General features: G+C 36.9%; 1 protein-coding gene across 1 annotated transcript in view; it reads right to left on the bottom strand.

Annotated features, from left to right (window-relative positions):
• LOC122813594 (vitellogenin-like) overlaps positions 1–17,833 on the bottom strand; it is a 264,282-nt gene that overhangs the window by 25,087 nt on the left and 221,362 nt on the right. The window contains exons 26-31 of the mRNA XM_044086005.1: positions 7,557–7,763; positions 7,335–7,477; positions 7,115–7,253; positions 6,886–7,021; positions 4,600–4,786; positions 1,206–1,297 (exon numbers count right to left, since the gene is read on the bottom strand). Of these exons, the coding sequence (XP_043941940.1) occupies positions 1,206–1,297; positions 4,600–4,786; positions 6,886–7,021; positions 7,115–7,253; positions 7,335–7,477; positions 7,557–7,763 (904 nt within the window). The remainder of the gene's footprint in view (positions 1–1,205; positions 1,298–4,599; positions 4,787–6,885; positions 7,022–7,114; positions 7,254–7,334; positions 7,478–7,556; positions 7,764–17,833) is intronic.

A 17,833-nucleotide genomic window follows, 5' to 3' on the forward strand; every position in this document is an offset into this window, starting at 1 on the left:
AATGATATAATGCAATTAGAATGAAACTTTGCATACTGTATATTGCAATTTTATCTGAATGTCAATTAGAGCGTGTTGATTTTTTCTTAATGGGGATGTTCTCCATCTCTGTATACTGTATGTATCTTTTGTCTATGTAAATTTGCTTCAGTTGGAGAATGGGCCTCCTCTGTGAAAGGGCTTTGATTTCCCAATCAGAAAGTATTTCCCTTCATTATTTTTTCAACTTCAGTTTCTCATTCCTCCTCCACATGTTTTTCTATATTAATACTCTATTAAACTTTTGTGATCTTAATAATACTATCATTGGGCATAGTTTCCTTTTTTTCCCTGCCTCTGCTGAAAAGAGGCTTCTAACCTGTTGTGCTTTCTCAGAAAACAACTGCAAACAAATAGTAATAAATGCATAAATATTCTTCATTGCTGTCACATTTCACTTCCTGCAGTAAAACAAATATTCCTGCTGAAAACATTACTCACCTACTAATTTTGTATCCTGCCTTCAGTGAGCATTAATTCCCTTGTTAATTACAGAGAAGGTGCAAATGACAAGGAAACAATATTCTACACAGTTTTAATAGTTATACTTTGACTATAATACATTGTATAATCATGCAGTTTGCTTGCCATGCAGTTTTGTGAAGCAAAGCGAATCAAATATAATGGATTAGTTTTCTTTTATCTGTTTTTCTCCCATTTACCTGTGACTTTCAGTACCCTTGTGATTTAACTGGTCCGTTCATTCCTCTTGGGTGGCAGCCAGTCACAGAAGATCAAGCAACGGAGAGTATTGAGTGTTCTTCTTGATCTGATTTTATTCCCAGTATTCTTTTTGCAGCAGACAGGTTGCTTGCAATGCCTTCCCTTTGACACATGGATGCTTCCATGCACGTGTTAGAGGGGGGGCTACAGTACTAACTGTTTGCAAAGACTGTTCGCCTAGTCTCAGCACGACATCCTGTACTTAAATCTTCACCATACACAGTACCTTCTGGTTTGCTATAGTGGACTCAGCACCTCCCCTGACCAGGATAAATGAGCAAATGTTGGCTGTTTCACTCCCATCCCTTATCTAGCTGACTCCCCCATCAGCTGTGTCACTATTCAAGTCAGTGCTGCCTGGGTCATTGTCATGGCTTCATCCATGTATGCACCACAGTCAGACAAGTGCAATGCATTTTACAAAGGTTTATGAAGACACTTACCAGAATTATGGTATGGTAGTTCACTTCTCTGAATTTCTTTGCCATTAACTTTCAGATAAATAGATTCATCAGAAGAATGCAACTCAATGTCCCTTAAAAGACAAGGCAAAATTTCAGTGATGGTAAGCCAGTTCACACACTGCCCTTTAATGATATTTGTATAAAAGCACATGTAAAAATAAAAATAATCTGTTTTCTGTTTTAAGCCACAAGTAGAAGCAAGCCTGATTATTTTGTCTCCAAATGATTTCTTATTTGTTGCATTCAGATTCAGAATTGATATATACCCTGATGATGAAACCACTACCTATGATAGGAGATATGCAGATGCCAAGAGAACCTTGCAGTTACTGAACAGTTATATAATATTTAAAAGCTGTTTGAATTGCTCCTAAATAGTAGTACAGAGGTTATTTAAATAACAGGATTTGGAAAAACATCAATAGAAGTAAAGGTTAGTGATTGCCACAAAAATCCTTTTGCCAAAGCTATGAAAACACAAACTTAAAAAACAAAAAAAAGTGTTGTAACTCCGGGTGAGTCCACGACTTATATTTATTCAATGTTAACAGTTTCTTGTTTTTTAAAGTTAGTAAGCCTCGTTTTCTGAAGAAGTTAATATAAATATCAGAAATGGGTTGGCAAAATTTCTATCATAAAACATGTTGCTGCCTTTGTACCAACTTGCATTCAAAAAAAGAGGATTGTATTGGCCTTGTTACAGTTTTATGTTTCAGCTCCAAAAAAAAGCTGAAATATTTGGCCTGCAACATTGTTCTACATTGCTAGTAAGTAAAAACAGCTGGACAACAGGACTAGGGTCAAATATTATGAGATGGATAAAACTGCTTATAGAAAGTGGTAGTAAAGGTCAGAATATCAGTCAAGAAGTAAGTGACTAGTACCTCTGGCGTCGAATGTTTGGCAGGTGTTAGTTAACATTTGTGTGTCTGATATTAGGACTGAAAATACATTTAATTAAATTATAATTGTACAGGACTAGCAGGACATCTTAAGAAGAAATGTAGTAAGGCTCACAGAATGGGCAGAAAGATAACAAGCAAGTATTGTGCTTGCACTGTGAACTGTGGTTTAAGTCACTCCAAAGTAAACTTCAGTGTGGGTAGGAGGGTGCTGGCAAGTTGAGAGGAGAAAAAGAGCCTTGGGCCATGCTTATGTTTAAAATGAATTGCTTGGAACAAAGATAAAGGATATAGAAAGGGCTAAAAGAATGCTGTGCTAAGTGGAAGGAGCAGAATGTAGAGAGGCTTAAATCATAATTTTACTTTTTAATGTTTTGATTATGACAAACCTAGAATACTGACTTTGGAAACTAATCAGGGTGAATAGATATTAAACTGTGCAGAGAGGGTACACACATATGTGAAATGGATCAGCTGTGCTACTAACCAAGTCTAGAGAGAGAGAATGTAGCATGGTTTGCTTCAGAAGAAAGAAAAGAAAACTGATATAGACATATATCAAAGTGAAGAAAAGGGTAGAAGTCTGGAACATAGGCTAATGCATGTCAGAAAAGAAAGACATGGCTGGCAAAGACCTGCAGCTATTTTAAGAATCAATGGGAGGATAGAATGCTGCAAAAATGGAAGGAATTGGAAGAGACTATAGAACTCAGGTCAACATGTAGCTTTAGATCAGCATGTGATAAAGTAAAAGTAGAAGTGATATGGGGAATGGGACACCTGAAAGGGGTAACCTGTAATATACTGGGAGACTATGTTGACCTGAACATTTCTGTTATCCCTTTTAGGTCTGTTATCAAAATCATGTGTTTGTAAATAAAAATAGAAGGCAAATCCACAACTTTAGTTATATATTCAAACTATTTTGTATGCTCAAGACCCAGCTATTTATATAATACTGCTGTGCTGGCAGGTTTGTGCTTCATATACATGTATAATTTAGCTGTTGACTGACTATATATATATATATATATATATATATATATATATATCAGGTGTTGTGCAAGTTTAGGCTCTATTTTTCTACGTTACAGTTTTTGTAGTAGGTCCAGGGACAAGATGGCTATACAACTATAGTTGTTGTGATAAGCACATGTTCAATATGGTTCCATACTTTAGCTGTTACTTTAGGCCTATGGTTCATTGGGTTACATATCACAGCTGTTGTGGTTGGACCTGGCTCACTCTTCCTCTAGTTTTTGTGGTAGAAACAAGGACAGTCCTTCTCGATACATATTGTTATAGTAGGCCAAAGCACCAGAAATGCAAATGAAATCATCACAGAAGGCTGTTTATGTAGGCCTAAGACCTTTTGTGATTTTTCCCAACTTTTATTATGTTTTCTGCCATGTAGATCACAGTGTTGCCTGCAAAAATGCACCTACTCACCTATAAATTACATCAATAAGTGAAGACTATTATTATTTTTTTAACAGGAAACGTTTTTATTAAATCATCACTTATGACACAGGCAGTCATACATTTCTATAACTGAAAACAAACCATATTGACATAATTTTAGTTGTTAACATTATGCTTCACTTATAATCTATCCAGTCACTTTCAGTCAAATATTACATATCTCATTCAAATCCTTCTTTTAAATCTCATTCCTCCTCTTCATGTATTATTCCCACAGTACCAATTTTTTTCTATGTCATTTGTTCCTACCCTTTTCTAAAGATCCGATCTCCAGTTATTTTATCTTTGTTACTATATTCATTACTTTTAGTACAGTTGGTTTGGACTCTGATTTTCATTTTCAAGTAATTGCTTTTTTTGGCAGCCATTGTACTTATACTAAACAAGGTCTTACTATGTCTTGGCAATTCTGATTCTGTGTCATAGCTCAGACAAATATTTTCCTTATTTATACCAATTTGCTAACTGGGTATTTCTGCCAGAATAGTCTTCAAGGAATTTTTAAAGTCTACCAACTCATTACACTCCCAGAAATTATTTTCCCAATTATCTTTTTCTTCCTCATCACACCTCCAACATTTGCTGTCTACCTGATGAAAAATTCTTTGGAGTCTACTTGGGGTATAAAAATACCTATGTAAATGCTTCCAAACAATGATCCTAAATCTTCTAGACTTTGTTGCATATTTGGGAGACAATATATCCTCATATTGTTTTTTTATTTTTTTTTTGTGAATTGCTTATCCAAACTTTATTCCCAATTCATTCTAACATTCTCTAATTTATTCTTATAGTTATCATGCAAATTTTATATGCTATACTAATTATTCCCTTTTTAATAGCAGTTTCTGTCCTAGATTCTATTAAGAACTTTACCAGTGCTGGTCTTTTCTTGATTGCTACTTTTGTAAGAGATATGTGAAAACAAAGCTGATTTATGACAATGCATCTCTGTTTATGTACAATAGTTAACACATGACAATACTTACAGATCAGAAAGTTTTACATTAACTGCTTTGCCTTGTGGAAAATGATGAGGTCTCTTAATCATAACTAGGAAGTTGAGTTCATGACTGCAGTCTTGAGCCATAATATGATAGCAACCATCAGGCATTTCGTATTCCAATTTCTTGCCATTAAAAGTTTTTAATGTGTTCTTTTCTATCACACATTCAGCTAAAACAAAAGGTAAGTAAAATTATACATGGAATCATGCAAGTGCCGCATTGTATACTCATTTATTAATACTGGTCATATAGCAGTACTTAGACTCTAAATCTTCTACAGTACAGTAGTGTCACAAAGGATGCTAATTAGTATTGGTACTATAAAATTATCTAAATTCTGCTGCTTATGTTTTTCCTTTGCAGTAATTATACACTCAACAGAGAAAAATCTAACAGTGTATCTCTACAAAAAGTTGGAAACTAGACTAGCAGAAGTACATTAAGAAACCATCTGTCTGCCAAACCATTGCCAGGTTTGGCTCCACCAAAGTGCAACAATCTTTCCTTTCACGCAGGTGTAGCACCATACTCATAAGAATGATGGGAAATGCATAACAAATTCAAATTCAGAGAGGTAGCATTTGGGAGCATATTAATTATTTGTAGACACCTTTTCTATAACCTTATTGTTTTTATGTCATAAAATCAACCATCGGGCAAGGAAGATTGGGAGAAAGGAGCACTTACAGATATATCATGCTACATGCAACACATTAGCCAGGAAAGGAGATCAGAGCACAGATATTATATGACAGAAGGCATGTATAAGCTGGTTTGGGATCAGAGGCATGCAGCTGAGACACTGTTTAAAAAAAAAATTATGGACTTGCACCTGATTTTTGTTTCATGCCGGGGAACAGATGACATCACCCGTAATTACTTTCAGGTCACTGAAAAAGGAAATGCAAGCAATTTGCACTGGTCAATGCTTGGTGGCCTCAGGCATAGCTCCCAACTATTTTGCTTAAGAATCTGGGAATGAGCTAAAACATGTGTGTGGGAGGGTGCATCCCAAAATGAATTAACTTTTCGATATTACTCAAGTTCACCTAAACGTTTAATTGAGCAATGTGTTTTCTATCAAAATGCTTTTTCTAAACAACAAGAATTATGAAACATCTGGTAATACTGATACAGTATAATCCTCAATGATTTAAAAGAAAATCTAATTTTTTATGAAGGCTGGAGCAAAAATATTAGGCAAGATAAAAATCATCTTGCAAAATCAGGAACAGTTGAGAGGCTTGCCCTGAGATCATACTGGGGTGGTCACTTCAGAGGCAATTTAGCAGCAGCAGCTGCAGCTGTGAAACAATATTAAATAATTTTACATAGCAGGTCACAGCAGCATATGAGCATTGAGTTATCTAGACATGAGCATTAGAAGCCCCAGCCATACAAATGCTTTGGCATGCACTTAGCAATTGGGGGTTACGTTTATTCATGGGTAATGGAAGTCTGGTGATGTGCCTATAGAAAATGGTGAGTCCTCACAATCCTGTGGCAGAAGTTAATTCTTGAAAAGGAAAAATGTGCAAAGTTTGGTTCTGTAGTATACCATTAATAAGGGGTTAACATGCATTATATAAAAAACGAAATATATGGATACTATTATTGCAGTTAACGTCTCAATGCTGGTTTGTAGTTAGGTTGCTTCTTGTTACTTTCTATTTTTAGCGCTGCTAATTGATAGTAGTCCAGTCCCAGTGTCCACATCCACTCTGATTCTACCAGCATTCTCCTAACTCCCCCTGACTTACTCCATTTTTGCTGGGGCCAATCACGGATCTTAAGTGCATCGTGGGCACTTGGCTGTCTGTGCTTCTGTCTGGTGGGAGTTTTATATTTTATATTGCCTACCCACTTTTTGTTTTCCCTGGTGCCCCTAGCTGGTTGAGCTGGTTGTGTCCAAGAGAAAATCCCCTATTGGAACCACCCCTCCCTTTTAGGAAGCATCACTAGTGAGTGCCTCCTTGATGGGCATTCATCCCTCCCTGCTGCTCCATCAATCCCCAGAACTGTTAATTGAATCCAGGTCAGCTGGGATGTAGTTAGGGCTGTATCTCTCTATGCCACCTGAGTGACCTAGCCAGGTTGCTTCTTGCAGCAATTGGGCAACTAAACTCAATTGTACAGTTAGCTTTGTGATTACCAATGACCAATAACCCAATATTATTTATATTTCTGCATCCATTACTGGGATAAAAATGTATGTAACTATAAAACACAATTCCAATTTAATGCCAATAATCAGTGACTTGTACCAACCTGAATCAGCAGTTTTTAGTAATTCTGGGACCTCAGTAAGTGCCTGAAACACAGCTGTTGGTAGCTGATTTCCACTTGTTCTGTCATTTATAGGTAATAGAACTGGCAACTGAATACCCTGATTATAGAAAGTCAGCTGCAGCAGAAAAAAAAATGAAACATTAGAGGTTTCAAACCAGGGAACATTGCACCACTTAGTTTATCAGGCAGGCATTTAGATCCTTAGTACCTTGGGTGTTTTGACAACAATAATGACAGTTCTTGGAGAAGTTGCAGCAACAATGGTTGAAATTTCCCTTGAAGGATTATGCTGAGGCTTTTGAGATACTCCAGCCATTAATGCCATACCAGGTAAATAGTCACTGATGCTATTAAAAAAAAAAAACATGAATAATGAGAATTTTAACAGAGCAACATCCCTAAAGAATTTCTGCAAGAAACTGTCTTACATTTCAGATATGTGTTTCAGTTTACGAGGAATGTGGTCCCACTTCACTTTAAGCTGCATAGCCGGGTGAGCTGAAAACTCTCCAGTCATTGCCTTAACTGCCACGTTATACTCTTTGCAGTCTTGCCCCCACTTCATGATTGCCTACATAAATGAAAGCAAAAGTCATGCATGTGATATGTCAGATATTTCACATTCATTGTTTAAGCTGGCTATGACTTACCAGAGCTTTGAAACTGCTGGGTACTGCAGCTCCAGCACACATCTTCCATTTGCTTGATTCTGTGAGTTCTACTGCGTGCACTTGTAGTCTTGGTATAGGATCTTTGAAATCAGCAAATGCAGCTATCTGGTACCCTTGTAATTTGCCATCATTCCTTCTGGCTTGAATGATTATAGCAAACACTGGTGGTGCCCTGTCTCCAAGGAACTGGAATTAGAAGATAGAGTTGAAAGAAAACATATAATTATATACTTAAAAATTAGATAATTATAAAATGCAAACATATACACACACACACACACACACACACACACACACACACACACACACACACACACACACACACACACAAACACATAAACACATACATATTTATACTTGTTATATATATTTTTTACATGTCAGTCAGTGAGAGGTTGATAGAGCAATATATCACATGTTGATTCAAAATGTAACATAAATTTAAGTTGCTCTTAATTTTGATAAACTTTAAGCAGATTAAATTAAACAAATGTTTTAATCAGCAATATGTATGCTTACTTTGGCATGAAAATCATGTGCAAATTTGTAGACTTTTTTGCAAATATAAAAAAAAAAAAAAAAAAAAAGGAAATATATGAAGTTAGTAATTGATCTTGTAAAGTAAGATCCCTGCTGCTGAGTATAAATTGTATTATAGACTTGCTGTCATTTGTTTTGCTCTGTAGTTACAGCACCACAGACGTTTCCCAGACTGGCTGCCAAGAATCATAAAAATGCAATTAGAAGATTCTACAAAAATATACCTGAACAAAAGCTAGTAAACAGGCTCATTAGTATTCATTAGTATTAAGATGTGAAAACCTACTTCTGAATGAAAAAAAAAAATAAAAAAAAGGATAGCTGAGAATTTGAAAAGATCAGAGGAGAAGATGTGAAGGAAACAACTTTATCTCTACCTTCAATATTTTGGAAGTTCAGCTCAGTATTGTTAAGTCTCAGTAATAAGCATACCCAGGAAAAAGCATAGCTGAATGTATACATTTTCCTTTCTTGCTATCCATTTATTCAAAAACTCTTTTTATGTTTCTATGTGCAATTCATTGTCTATGTGCTTGTATAACTGTTTACTGCATTGTGTAAATCAGTCTTTAAAGTAATGCATTTTCCAAAAGATTTTGGATGATCATTTTTACTCATTTTTAATTGATACGAGTGTATAAACTGCTAGTATCCACCTGTTATTGGTCAACTTGCTTTGCAGATGCACATGAGATGCATTTGCGCTGCTGGTGTCACATATAGTGAAAAGGATTTCTCCATTGTCTATGCCAGTACAGAAGGAGCGATAACATGAAGTGCTGCTTTCTAGGCACTTTGATTTAAGTCCATATGCATTATGAACCAGTTCTTAATGATACAGGTATATTTTATATGAACTTAAGCAAGCATGAAGGGCAAAGATTGACAGCCTCATAATTCTATATGTTTGCCTTTAAGCCTTAGAAATAAAGGGATGTAAAATGAAACAGTGTACTGAATAAACTAAAAAGAGAAAAAAAATGTGCAGTTGGGAATCTCAAAGTACTGCAGTCTTGTTTCTGAATATTTTTACTTAAATCTCTCTACACTGCACAGTTAGTACATGTACTCTAAACTAGACAGTAAGTGTCATAAGAAAATTACAGCTTTGTTTAACTGAATAGATTCAATTTCATAACAAAAGCAATGATAAATAATAGTTACAATGCTTGCCCTACAGAAAATTCATCATTACAGCCATCAGCTGGGATTTAATAGTTTCATTTCCCATTCTTCTTGCCAATCATCTTAAAAATGCATACAGACCGCTGCACCATGCGGACGGGGAAGTGGTGCAGCAGTAGCGTTATCTCCTCACAGCAAGAGATTTTCCAGTTCGATTCTCGGCTGGGGTGCCTTCTGTGTGGAGTCTGCATGTCCTCCCTTATTCATGTGGGTTTTCTCTGGGTGGTCTGGTTCCCTCCCACATTACAAAGACATGCTTCTGGAGTATTTCTTCCCAGGCATCTGCTAAAAATTGCCTTTGTTCCAAGTCAGACTTTCCCGGTAAACAATTTATTTATTTTACATTTGTTGACTAGGGTAGTTTGGCTGGATACATGTCCATTTTTGGTAGAGGCCTGGGGAAAAAAGCTCCACTAATGGAATAGTAAAATTAGTAAAAAAAAGTAGTAAAAAACAATGCTAGTAGAACAGCCAACAAAAATGCATCAGGGGAAAATTACTAAACAAGGGTATTGCTAAAATGAGAAAGAAACATATGTAGCATTGATATACACAAGGCAGAATTTGTTAAGTCATTTACATAAGGGGGACTAACACTAATTATTTGAGAATTTTTTTTTTTGTCAACTGCAGAACAGCATAAATACTAAGAGTTATTTAACAAATGTTAAATAAATAAATACATGTATCAAGAAAACGAGCCTTTTAAATAAGGGAAGCATCATATTCATTGAGAGGAAGTCAAGATGATGCCAATATATTGATTAGACCATGTTTTGGTACTAGCATATGGGAAAGGGCTTTCACTAAACTCAGGCCCTTAACATTGAATCATTAGCCAGAGAAATATGTTCTTAAATAACATGATATGGCTTTGAGGCTAAACAGAAGCAACATTAACTAGAAGTAATTGTTTGTAATTGCTTTTGTGAAACTGAATAAGTTGGTGGAAGATTATTGACAACTATAAATGGAATATTTGCAAGTACTGCATATAAGCATCACTCTGCAAAGGGAACTCCATCCTGTAAATACTGTAGATATTTTATATATGTCCACATTTCTTGAAATATTTTGAATATTTGCTACCCCTTTTCTATGTGTATTTACTTGTGATAAGCACTTTTGCTATTGTATGATGTATTATTTTTTTACATTATTATTATATACTTTGCTCCTCTTGAGTCTGAGTCATGGCTGATAAATAAATATTCCTGGCTATTGACTACCTAGCAGGGCAAGATAAGAGGTGAAACATTTGCTTAAACTTGATAAGCAGATATTTCAGATTGCCTTCACTTTCAGCTAGTAATGAGGCATGATCTGCATTGTGAAAGTTGTTTATAATTCTTGCTCAATTTTCTTGATGCAGATATTCTTCTCTAATGATATTCTTTACATATAAATTAAACAGGCACGTGGATGTATGGATCCGCTTTGTGCACCTTTAGCAATTCTAAGCCATTCTGCTTCTCCTTCTACTGTTTGGAGAATATCCCCTGAATAACTTACTGTAATCTGTAGCATGTAATTTCTCCCTCTAGTTTTCACAGTTTTACTAGTATTTCTCAGGTTATATATGTGTGTGATTGGTAATGCACCATAGTCATGGTGCATCACTGTCCATGTGAAAAAAGTAACTCTGTTTAGGATGTGCTAGTGCCTGTATTAATTGCTGGTACAGTTTTAGACATTACCGTGCCTGTCTTTGTTACTTGTGCTCATGTGTATAGTTTAACTGTCCTTTTACTGTGGCATTATAATAAGTCTGCACATGATACACATTTTAGTGCACTGCTACTTTCAGCTATGATATTGGTACTGTTTTGGAATGGCAGGACAGTTTTCAGCATCCAAGTCCTCTGGAAGAGGTATATCCCCATGTTGTAATGTGTATACAATACTTTTCCAGAGATACAGAAACAGGCCTTCCAGCTGTAATTTGTATATTTATTTTTCTTACAGATGTGGAAAACAATAAAGACCAGGATTCAGAAATGCTACTGCTAGTGATAATTCTTTTTACAACTGATGGTAGACATTTTTGTTTCTTAGCTAGCCCTGGAACAGTGCTCACCTCAAAGACACAAATGTTGATGGGGCATTCCAGGGGAGTGGCATATTTATTTATTTAGCATTTATTTACTGGGAAAGTCTGACTGGGCTGATAGCCCATTTTCAGGGGACGCCTGGAGAGAGGAGCTCCACATTGGTTACATACTGAACAAGACAATACAAATAAGAATAAAAACAATACAACAAAGCAATAGTAAATGCAATAACAATAGCAACAGCAATACAATTATATACAATAGTACTTAACTGATTACATGAATCTGAAGTGAACATTTTGAGATTACAGCAATCTCAACAGAACTATTATATGTTTCAATTTTAATGTGAAAAATGGGAAATGAGGGTTAAAAACTTATTAAAGTATGAGGAAGAGCTTAAGAGGAGAAGGGAGCTGGGAAGGAAGGAAAGATGGGTGGGATAGAACAGTGAATCTAGAGGTGAAATTGTTTAGTAAATATGTGAGTGAAAAATAAAAAGGACCCAATCTAGTTTAGCCAGGGTACATGAGCAAAGCCAACTGTCAGTTAGGTGAGCTCTGAAAAGTTGTTTGAACTTTATTGGGCAGGTAGTATTTAGCATGTACTAGGGTATGGAGTTCTAGGCCATGGAAATTTGCTTGGAGTAAAGAGAATCACCAAAGCTGTTAGATTTTGTAACCTTTAAAAGGGTATTGCAATTGGATCCTAGTATTCTGTCATTTGAGTAGGATTGTATGAGATTGTGAAGAGCAAGGCAACTGTCAGGATTATTTCTGATGGCATGGGCAAAATTAAGTTGTCTGAGGGTTAGAAGATTGGGTAGTTCGAGCCAGTTTGGTTGATGGAGCACATTGCCATGATGTCCTCTACATGATACATTTGTAGGGAAGCTAGTAATTTTGTGGTAGCAAGCTTCTAGTTTCCTTAGGTCAGTTTTTTTGAGGTTGGTAAACATTGGGGAGGCATATAACAAGGTGTAAAGAAGGTGGGCTCTAGAAAGGGATTGTCTGGTAGTGCTGGTTAGGAATGGTTTGACTCTGTACAGAGATCCAAGTTTGATGTACGCTTTCTTAATGACTAGTGCAACATTTTTATCAACTCTTAAGCTGCTGTCTATGGTGATAACGAGTAGTTTGGTGTGTGAAGCGGGTTAAATTTTGGTTCCGTTGGTAGAGTAGATGGTGAAGACCGACACTTGGCAGTTGGACTTTTTGTTGGAAAAAAGTATTACTTTGGTTTTATTTGGGTTTAGAATGACTTGATAGCTGCAAAGGTAAGATTCTATGTCTGAGAAGGCTTTCTGGATTATGTCTTGAAGTTGTGGAATTGAAGGTGATGTGCAGATTAGGGTGGAGTCATCTTTATATTGGATTATGGTTGCTAGTTTAGTTGCAGTATAAAGTTAGTTGGTGAAGACTGTAAATAGTAGTGGGCCCAAAACTGAATCTTGAGGAACACCTACTGCAACTGGTAAGAGTGTGGAAAGATTTTTCTGCCACTTAACAGCTTGATTTCAGTCACAGAGGTAGTTGTAAAACCAGGAGAGAGCTGTAGGGGATAGGTTTAAGTAGGATAGCTCATTGAGGAGTTTTTGATTGGATACAGTATTGAATGCTTTTGACATATTAAGGAAAATGGAGGCAACTCGCAGTCCTTCATTCTTCAGTTGATTAGCTGTATTTGTGAAACTTAAGAGGGCAGTTACAGTGATGTGCTTGGGCCGAAATTCATGTTGTGATGTGGATATCAGATTATTATTGGTTAGATAGTGCAAGAGCTAGGAGTGAATGCATTTTTCTAGTACTTTTGAGAAGGGTGAGAGAATGGCTATTGGTCTATAGTGGGAAAATTCTGTTGAGGTGCCACCTTTGTGTAGAGGGCTAATATAGAAAGTTTTCCAGAGTTTAGGGATGTATTGCGCACTGACTGATCTCTTGATCAATAGTGCAACAGGGTAGGTGATGGCATTTGCTGCTAACTTTATTTTGTGTTGGGTAGTTCTATGATGAGAGTTGTGGGCTTTAGTTTATTTAGTAGTTTTTTATGGTACTTGTTTGGATGGGTTTTTGCAAGAAAGAATTGGCATTGCTTTCTATAGATGTTGGGATACATGGGGAGTATTGTTGTTATTATGTCAGAGTAATAGAATGGAATTAGTAAAGAGGCCGCTGTAGTACAGTGCTTAGCATTGTTGCCTCACAGCAAGAGGTTCTCCCATTTGATTCTCGGCTGGAGCGCCTTCTGTGTGGAGTCTGCATGTCCTCCCCGCAGTCGAGTGACATTTAAAGACATGCAGGTAGGTGTGTGTGTGAATGGGTGTGCCTTCTTTGAAGGTTGGGTGTCGGGCTGGCAAATCGACACCGTAAAAAATCCACTGCCAATCATTGGTAGGCCAGAGTTCCGCTGTGGCGACCCCTAACCAGGAAAAGCCGAAAGACATTTGTTTTTTAGAATGGATAGTAAAAAATGAATTGAACTGGGTGGCTATACCATTTTTAGTGTTTGTAGTGGTGGGCATAGGAGTAAGAGATTGGCCTGGTTGTAAGAGCTTTTTAATGGAGCTCCAGAATCTTTGGGGATTGTCATGGTGGTTTTACCGTATAGTGGTATAGTAGGCTTTTTGTCATTTTTGACTGTTTTTTTGTATTTGTTTCTTAAATGACTGGGTTTTATTACCTTGGTAATGGGACCGTGCTTTGTTTCTTTCCTTGAATAGCTGTCTAGTTTCCTTGGTAAACCATGAAGTATAGTTGGATTTGACTCAGACTTTTCTGGGGGGGGCTAAAATGTTTAGTATTTCAAAGAATTTAGTGTTGAAGTATTCTATAGCTAGGTCCAGATAGAGGCATGTTAAAGGAGAGCAGAGTCTCACAGTTGCAGGAGTGAACTGAAAGTAATGGCTGAGAAGTGTTTATTATTTTGGATTTGTTTATGCAGTATATTATGTTTTTGTTGGGGTCTGAGTGATACCTGAGAAGATAGGCGGGATGGTGGTCATTTAATTTGTCTGGGAGACAACCTGAGTGATGGACTAGAGAAGGCTTATTAGTTAAGGTCCAATCAAGAATCTAGAATTGACTACCTGATACTGTGCTTGTCAGTTCTAGTTGATGTTTTTATTATTTGGGTGAATCCATGAAGGTTAATGAAGTTAGAAGGGCAGTCTGGGATGCAGGAAGACTAGTCTGTATTAAAATCACCTAATATTGTAGTTTTTTGGTTAAATGTGGAGGATGACCATAATGATGATAATTAGCCTTCTGCTCTACCAGGCAAATGCATGTGGTAAGTAATTTATGCAGCTTTGTGATTCATAGAACTGCTTGGTCACATAAATCCTTACTGCCAGCTGCATTAATTGGCTTGGCAAAAAGCTTGCATTCACTCATGACTATCAAAGGGTGAGACTGCATTACAGTTAAGTGCCTGGGAGTTTAGCATACAAGTAGTGTTAGGTATGTGTGTGTACATCTGTGCATGTGTGTGGCTGCATGTGTGAGCATATGTAGAGATATGAGTGGTCTCTGGTGTGTCTGTGTATGTGTGCACACGTGCTTGCGTGTGAATGGTTTTGTATGTTGGTGAGTGTGTTTGGGTGAGGGTAAGGTGCATGTGTGTTCAAGACACTGTGAGTGCCTGTGTGGGGGTGGGAGTGGTGGTTGCTGTCCACTCTTCAGTAAAGAACAAATTGTGAATTTATGGTTGTGGCATTAGACACCATGGACTTGCTATATTCTTGTAAGTCACTTCAAATGTTAATAAAACAAAAAGTTTTGTAGCATGAAAGACATATGTGTGTTTGTGTGTGAGGGGGACTAGACAGACATGAAGGAGACTTTTTAAATATTACTGTCATCCACATAAAAAGTGAATAGAGCAATGGATCTTGCACCCCTATGCATTTTCTGAACAATAAGAAGACTGAAACTCTAATGGCTGGCATTACTGACTGTCAGTAATCACTGGGACTGGAAACTCAGGGACAGGTAATAGGTATGCTGCTGTGTCCATGTATGGATATATGGGTGTGTGCTTATCTATGGAGGACTGAATGAGGGGCTGCCTATTTTCTTCTTCTTCTTCTTTTTGCTTTTCCTATTTAGGGGTCGCCACAGCGGATCATATGTCATCTCATGATTGGCAGAGGAGTTTTACTTTGTCGAGTTGCCAGCCCGGCGTCCAACCTTTCACAGAAGGCACACACACACACACACACACACACACACACACACACACACACACACACACACACACACACACACACACACACACACACACACACACACACCCTAGGGCCAATTTAGAGGGTCCAATCCACCTACTGCATGTCTTTGGGATGTGGGAGGAAACCGGAGCAGAGCACCCAGAAGAAACCCACGCGACCACAGGGAGGACATGCAGACTCCGCACAATGTAATGTATTGGCTGCCAGCAGTAAATACCACAAGGTTAGTAGAAAAGGGCTTGCTAGCACTTACAATAATCATTGCATGATTCAGAGACATGCACATTAGCTGATAATGATGTTTTTCCTCATTGTGTCTAATGTGGCTCTGAATCACTGTTTTCTGCAATCTTTCTAAAAAGCCCTTTTTGTTGCAGCCTTACCACTCGCAGCTGGGCTTGTTTCTAAATCCTGGCCAGAGTTTTTGAATATATACTTTCCTGGTGTTTTATTGCTCTCAATGTAGCATTTTTTGTAGTATATGGTATAATCATGCTGTTGTAGGACATTTAAGACATATCATCTGGTGCAGCTAGCTTTCTATACATAATGCAATATATACAACTCATGTTGTTTTGTGAGACTATAAATATAACATGATATGCATGTACGTGTACATTTATTTGCCATGTATATTGCATGGTTCTGTTGGTTATATTGTGGAGCTTTTCTCTCCTGGCCTCCTGTGAAAATGTTTTTTTTTTAGCCCAGTCGGACACTCCTGGTAAACAAATGGAAAAAAATAAATCAGTAATAAATAAATAAATACTGAGGCTTTGATGATGCCTTGTATTACCTTGGAAATACAAGCCCAAAGTTTAATATATTAGTGAATCTACAGTTTAAAGCAGTTGTTTGTCTTTCAGCTTTTTCCCGGTAAGGGGTTGCCACAGCGGAACTCCGGTCCTCTAATAATTGGCAGTAGATTTTTACGAAATGCTGACGTGCCAGCTCGATGCCCAACCTTCAACAAAGACACACCCATTTACGCACGCATGTCTTTTGAACGCTACCCAACCGTGGGAAGGACATGCAGACTCCACACAGAAGGCACTCCCAAGCCAAGCCGAGAATTGAACGGGAGAACCTCTTGCTGTGAGGTAACAATGCTACCGCCGTACCACCGCGGCCTACACATTTGAAATGTTGAGACCTGCTAGAGCAAGTACTGAAACATGGAGAATGAATGGCTGAAAGAACAGACTTACATATATTACGTCCTCGATGGCATTTCTTACAATATTCAATTTTCTCCAATATATGGCAATCTCAAGTTAGTATAGATAAGTTCAGAGGGGGTAGGGTTCAGCAGGGCTTGCTCTCCCTGCAAAAAGAAGTTGAAAGGAGAAGAGTGATTTTTGAAATTTGCTCTCCTCCTGTGTTCTTGGTCTTTTTTTTTTTTTTGGCTTGTCAACACTTGGTGTCTCAAGTGCCGACATTTCATTAGGAAGAAATTTAAAGTAGAAACTAGATAACCATACCTAAAAAGGCAAAAAATAGAACATAAATATATTGTGAACAAAATGGATGTGGGACGGTCTGATGAATAAATTAGTTGAAGAGTAATCCATTAAAGAAAGGCTGTTGGAAAATCCTGTTCTGTAAAAGTGAACAGAGACAATTTTTAAATTCACACTCAAATATTTGCGTTTCTCTAAGAGCAAATAAAATTAATAGTTCATTGCAAGCAGTGCAATTGGTGTGGGTGGAGAATCTGTATGAGGGGAAGAGTTGTCTTCTTCCAAAAAAAAAAAAAAAATATATATATATATATATATACACATATATATATATATATATATATATATATATATATATATATGTGTGTGTGTGTGTGTGTATGTATATCATATATATAAATAAATATGTATGTGTGTGTGTGTGTGTGTAAATGTAGTCATTTCCATATAGTCTTTGTCTATTTTTTCATTTTTTTTTTTTTTTCACTTTTTTAACTTTCTTTTCAGTTTTTCCGTTTTCATATTGTTTGGCTGATGAAACTGGAGTCAATGAACTATAGTTCATAAAACTGTCCTTAAGCAACATAAACCTATCAATTTCCAGTCCATTATTATTTTTTTCTTGTTTTATATCAGCTTTATCGCTGGTATAAAAAGACCGTGACCATACAGTTTTAGCATTTCAAATCAGAGGTCAATGTAGTTTTTAAATCTGCCACAGCTGTAGCTGTATCTGAGCCATTAAATGGTGTTTCTGCAATATAACATCAGACTTTACAAGTCAAGACTGGG

The sequence above is a fragment of the Protopterus annectens genome, chromosome 10.part0 (assembly GCF_019279795.1).
Source record: "Protopterus annectens isolate FY-2018-M chromosome 10.part0, PAN1.0, whole genome shotgun sequence".
NCBI lineage: Eukaryota > Metazoa > Chordata > Ceratodontiformes > Protopteridae > Protopterus > Protopterus annectens.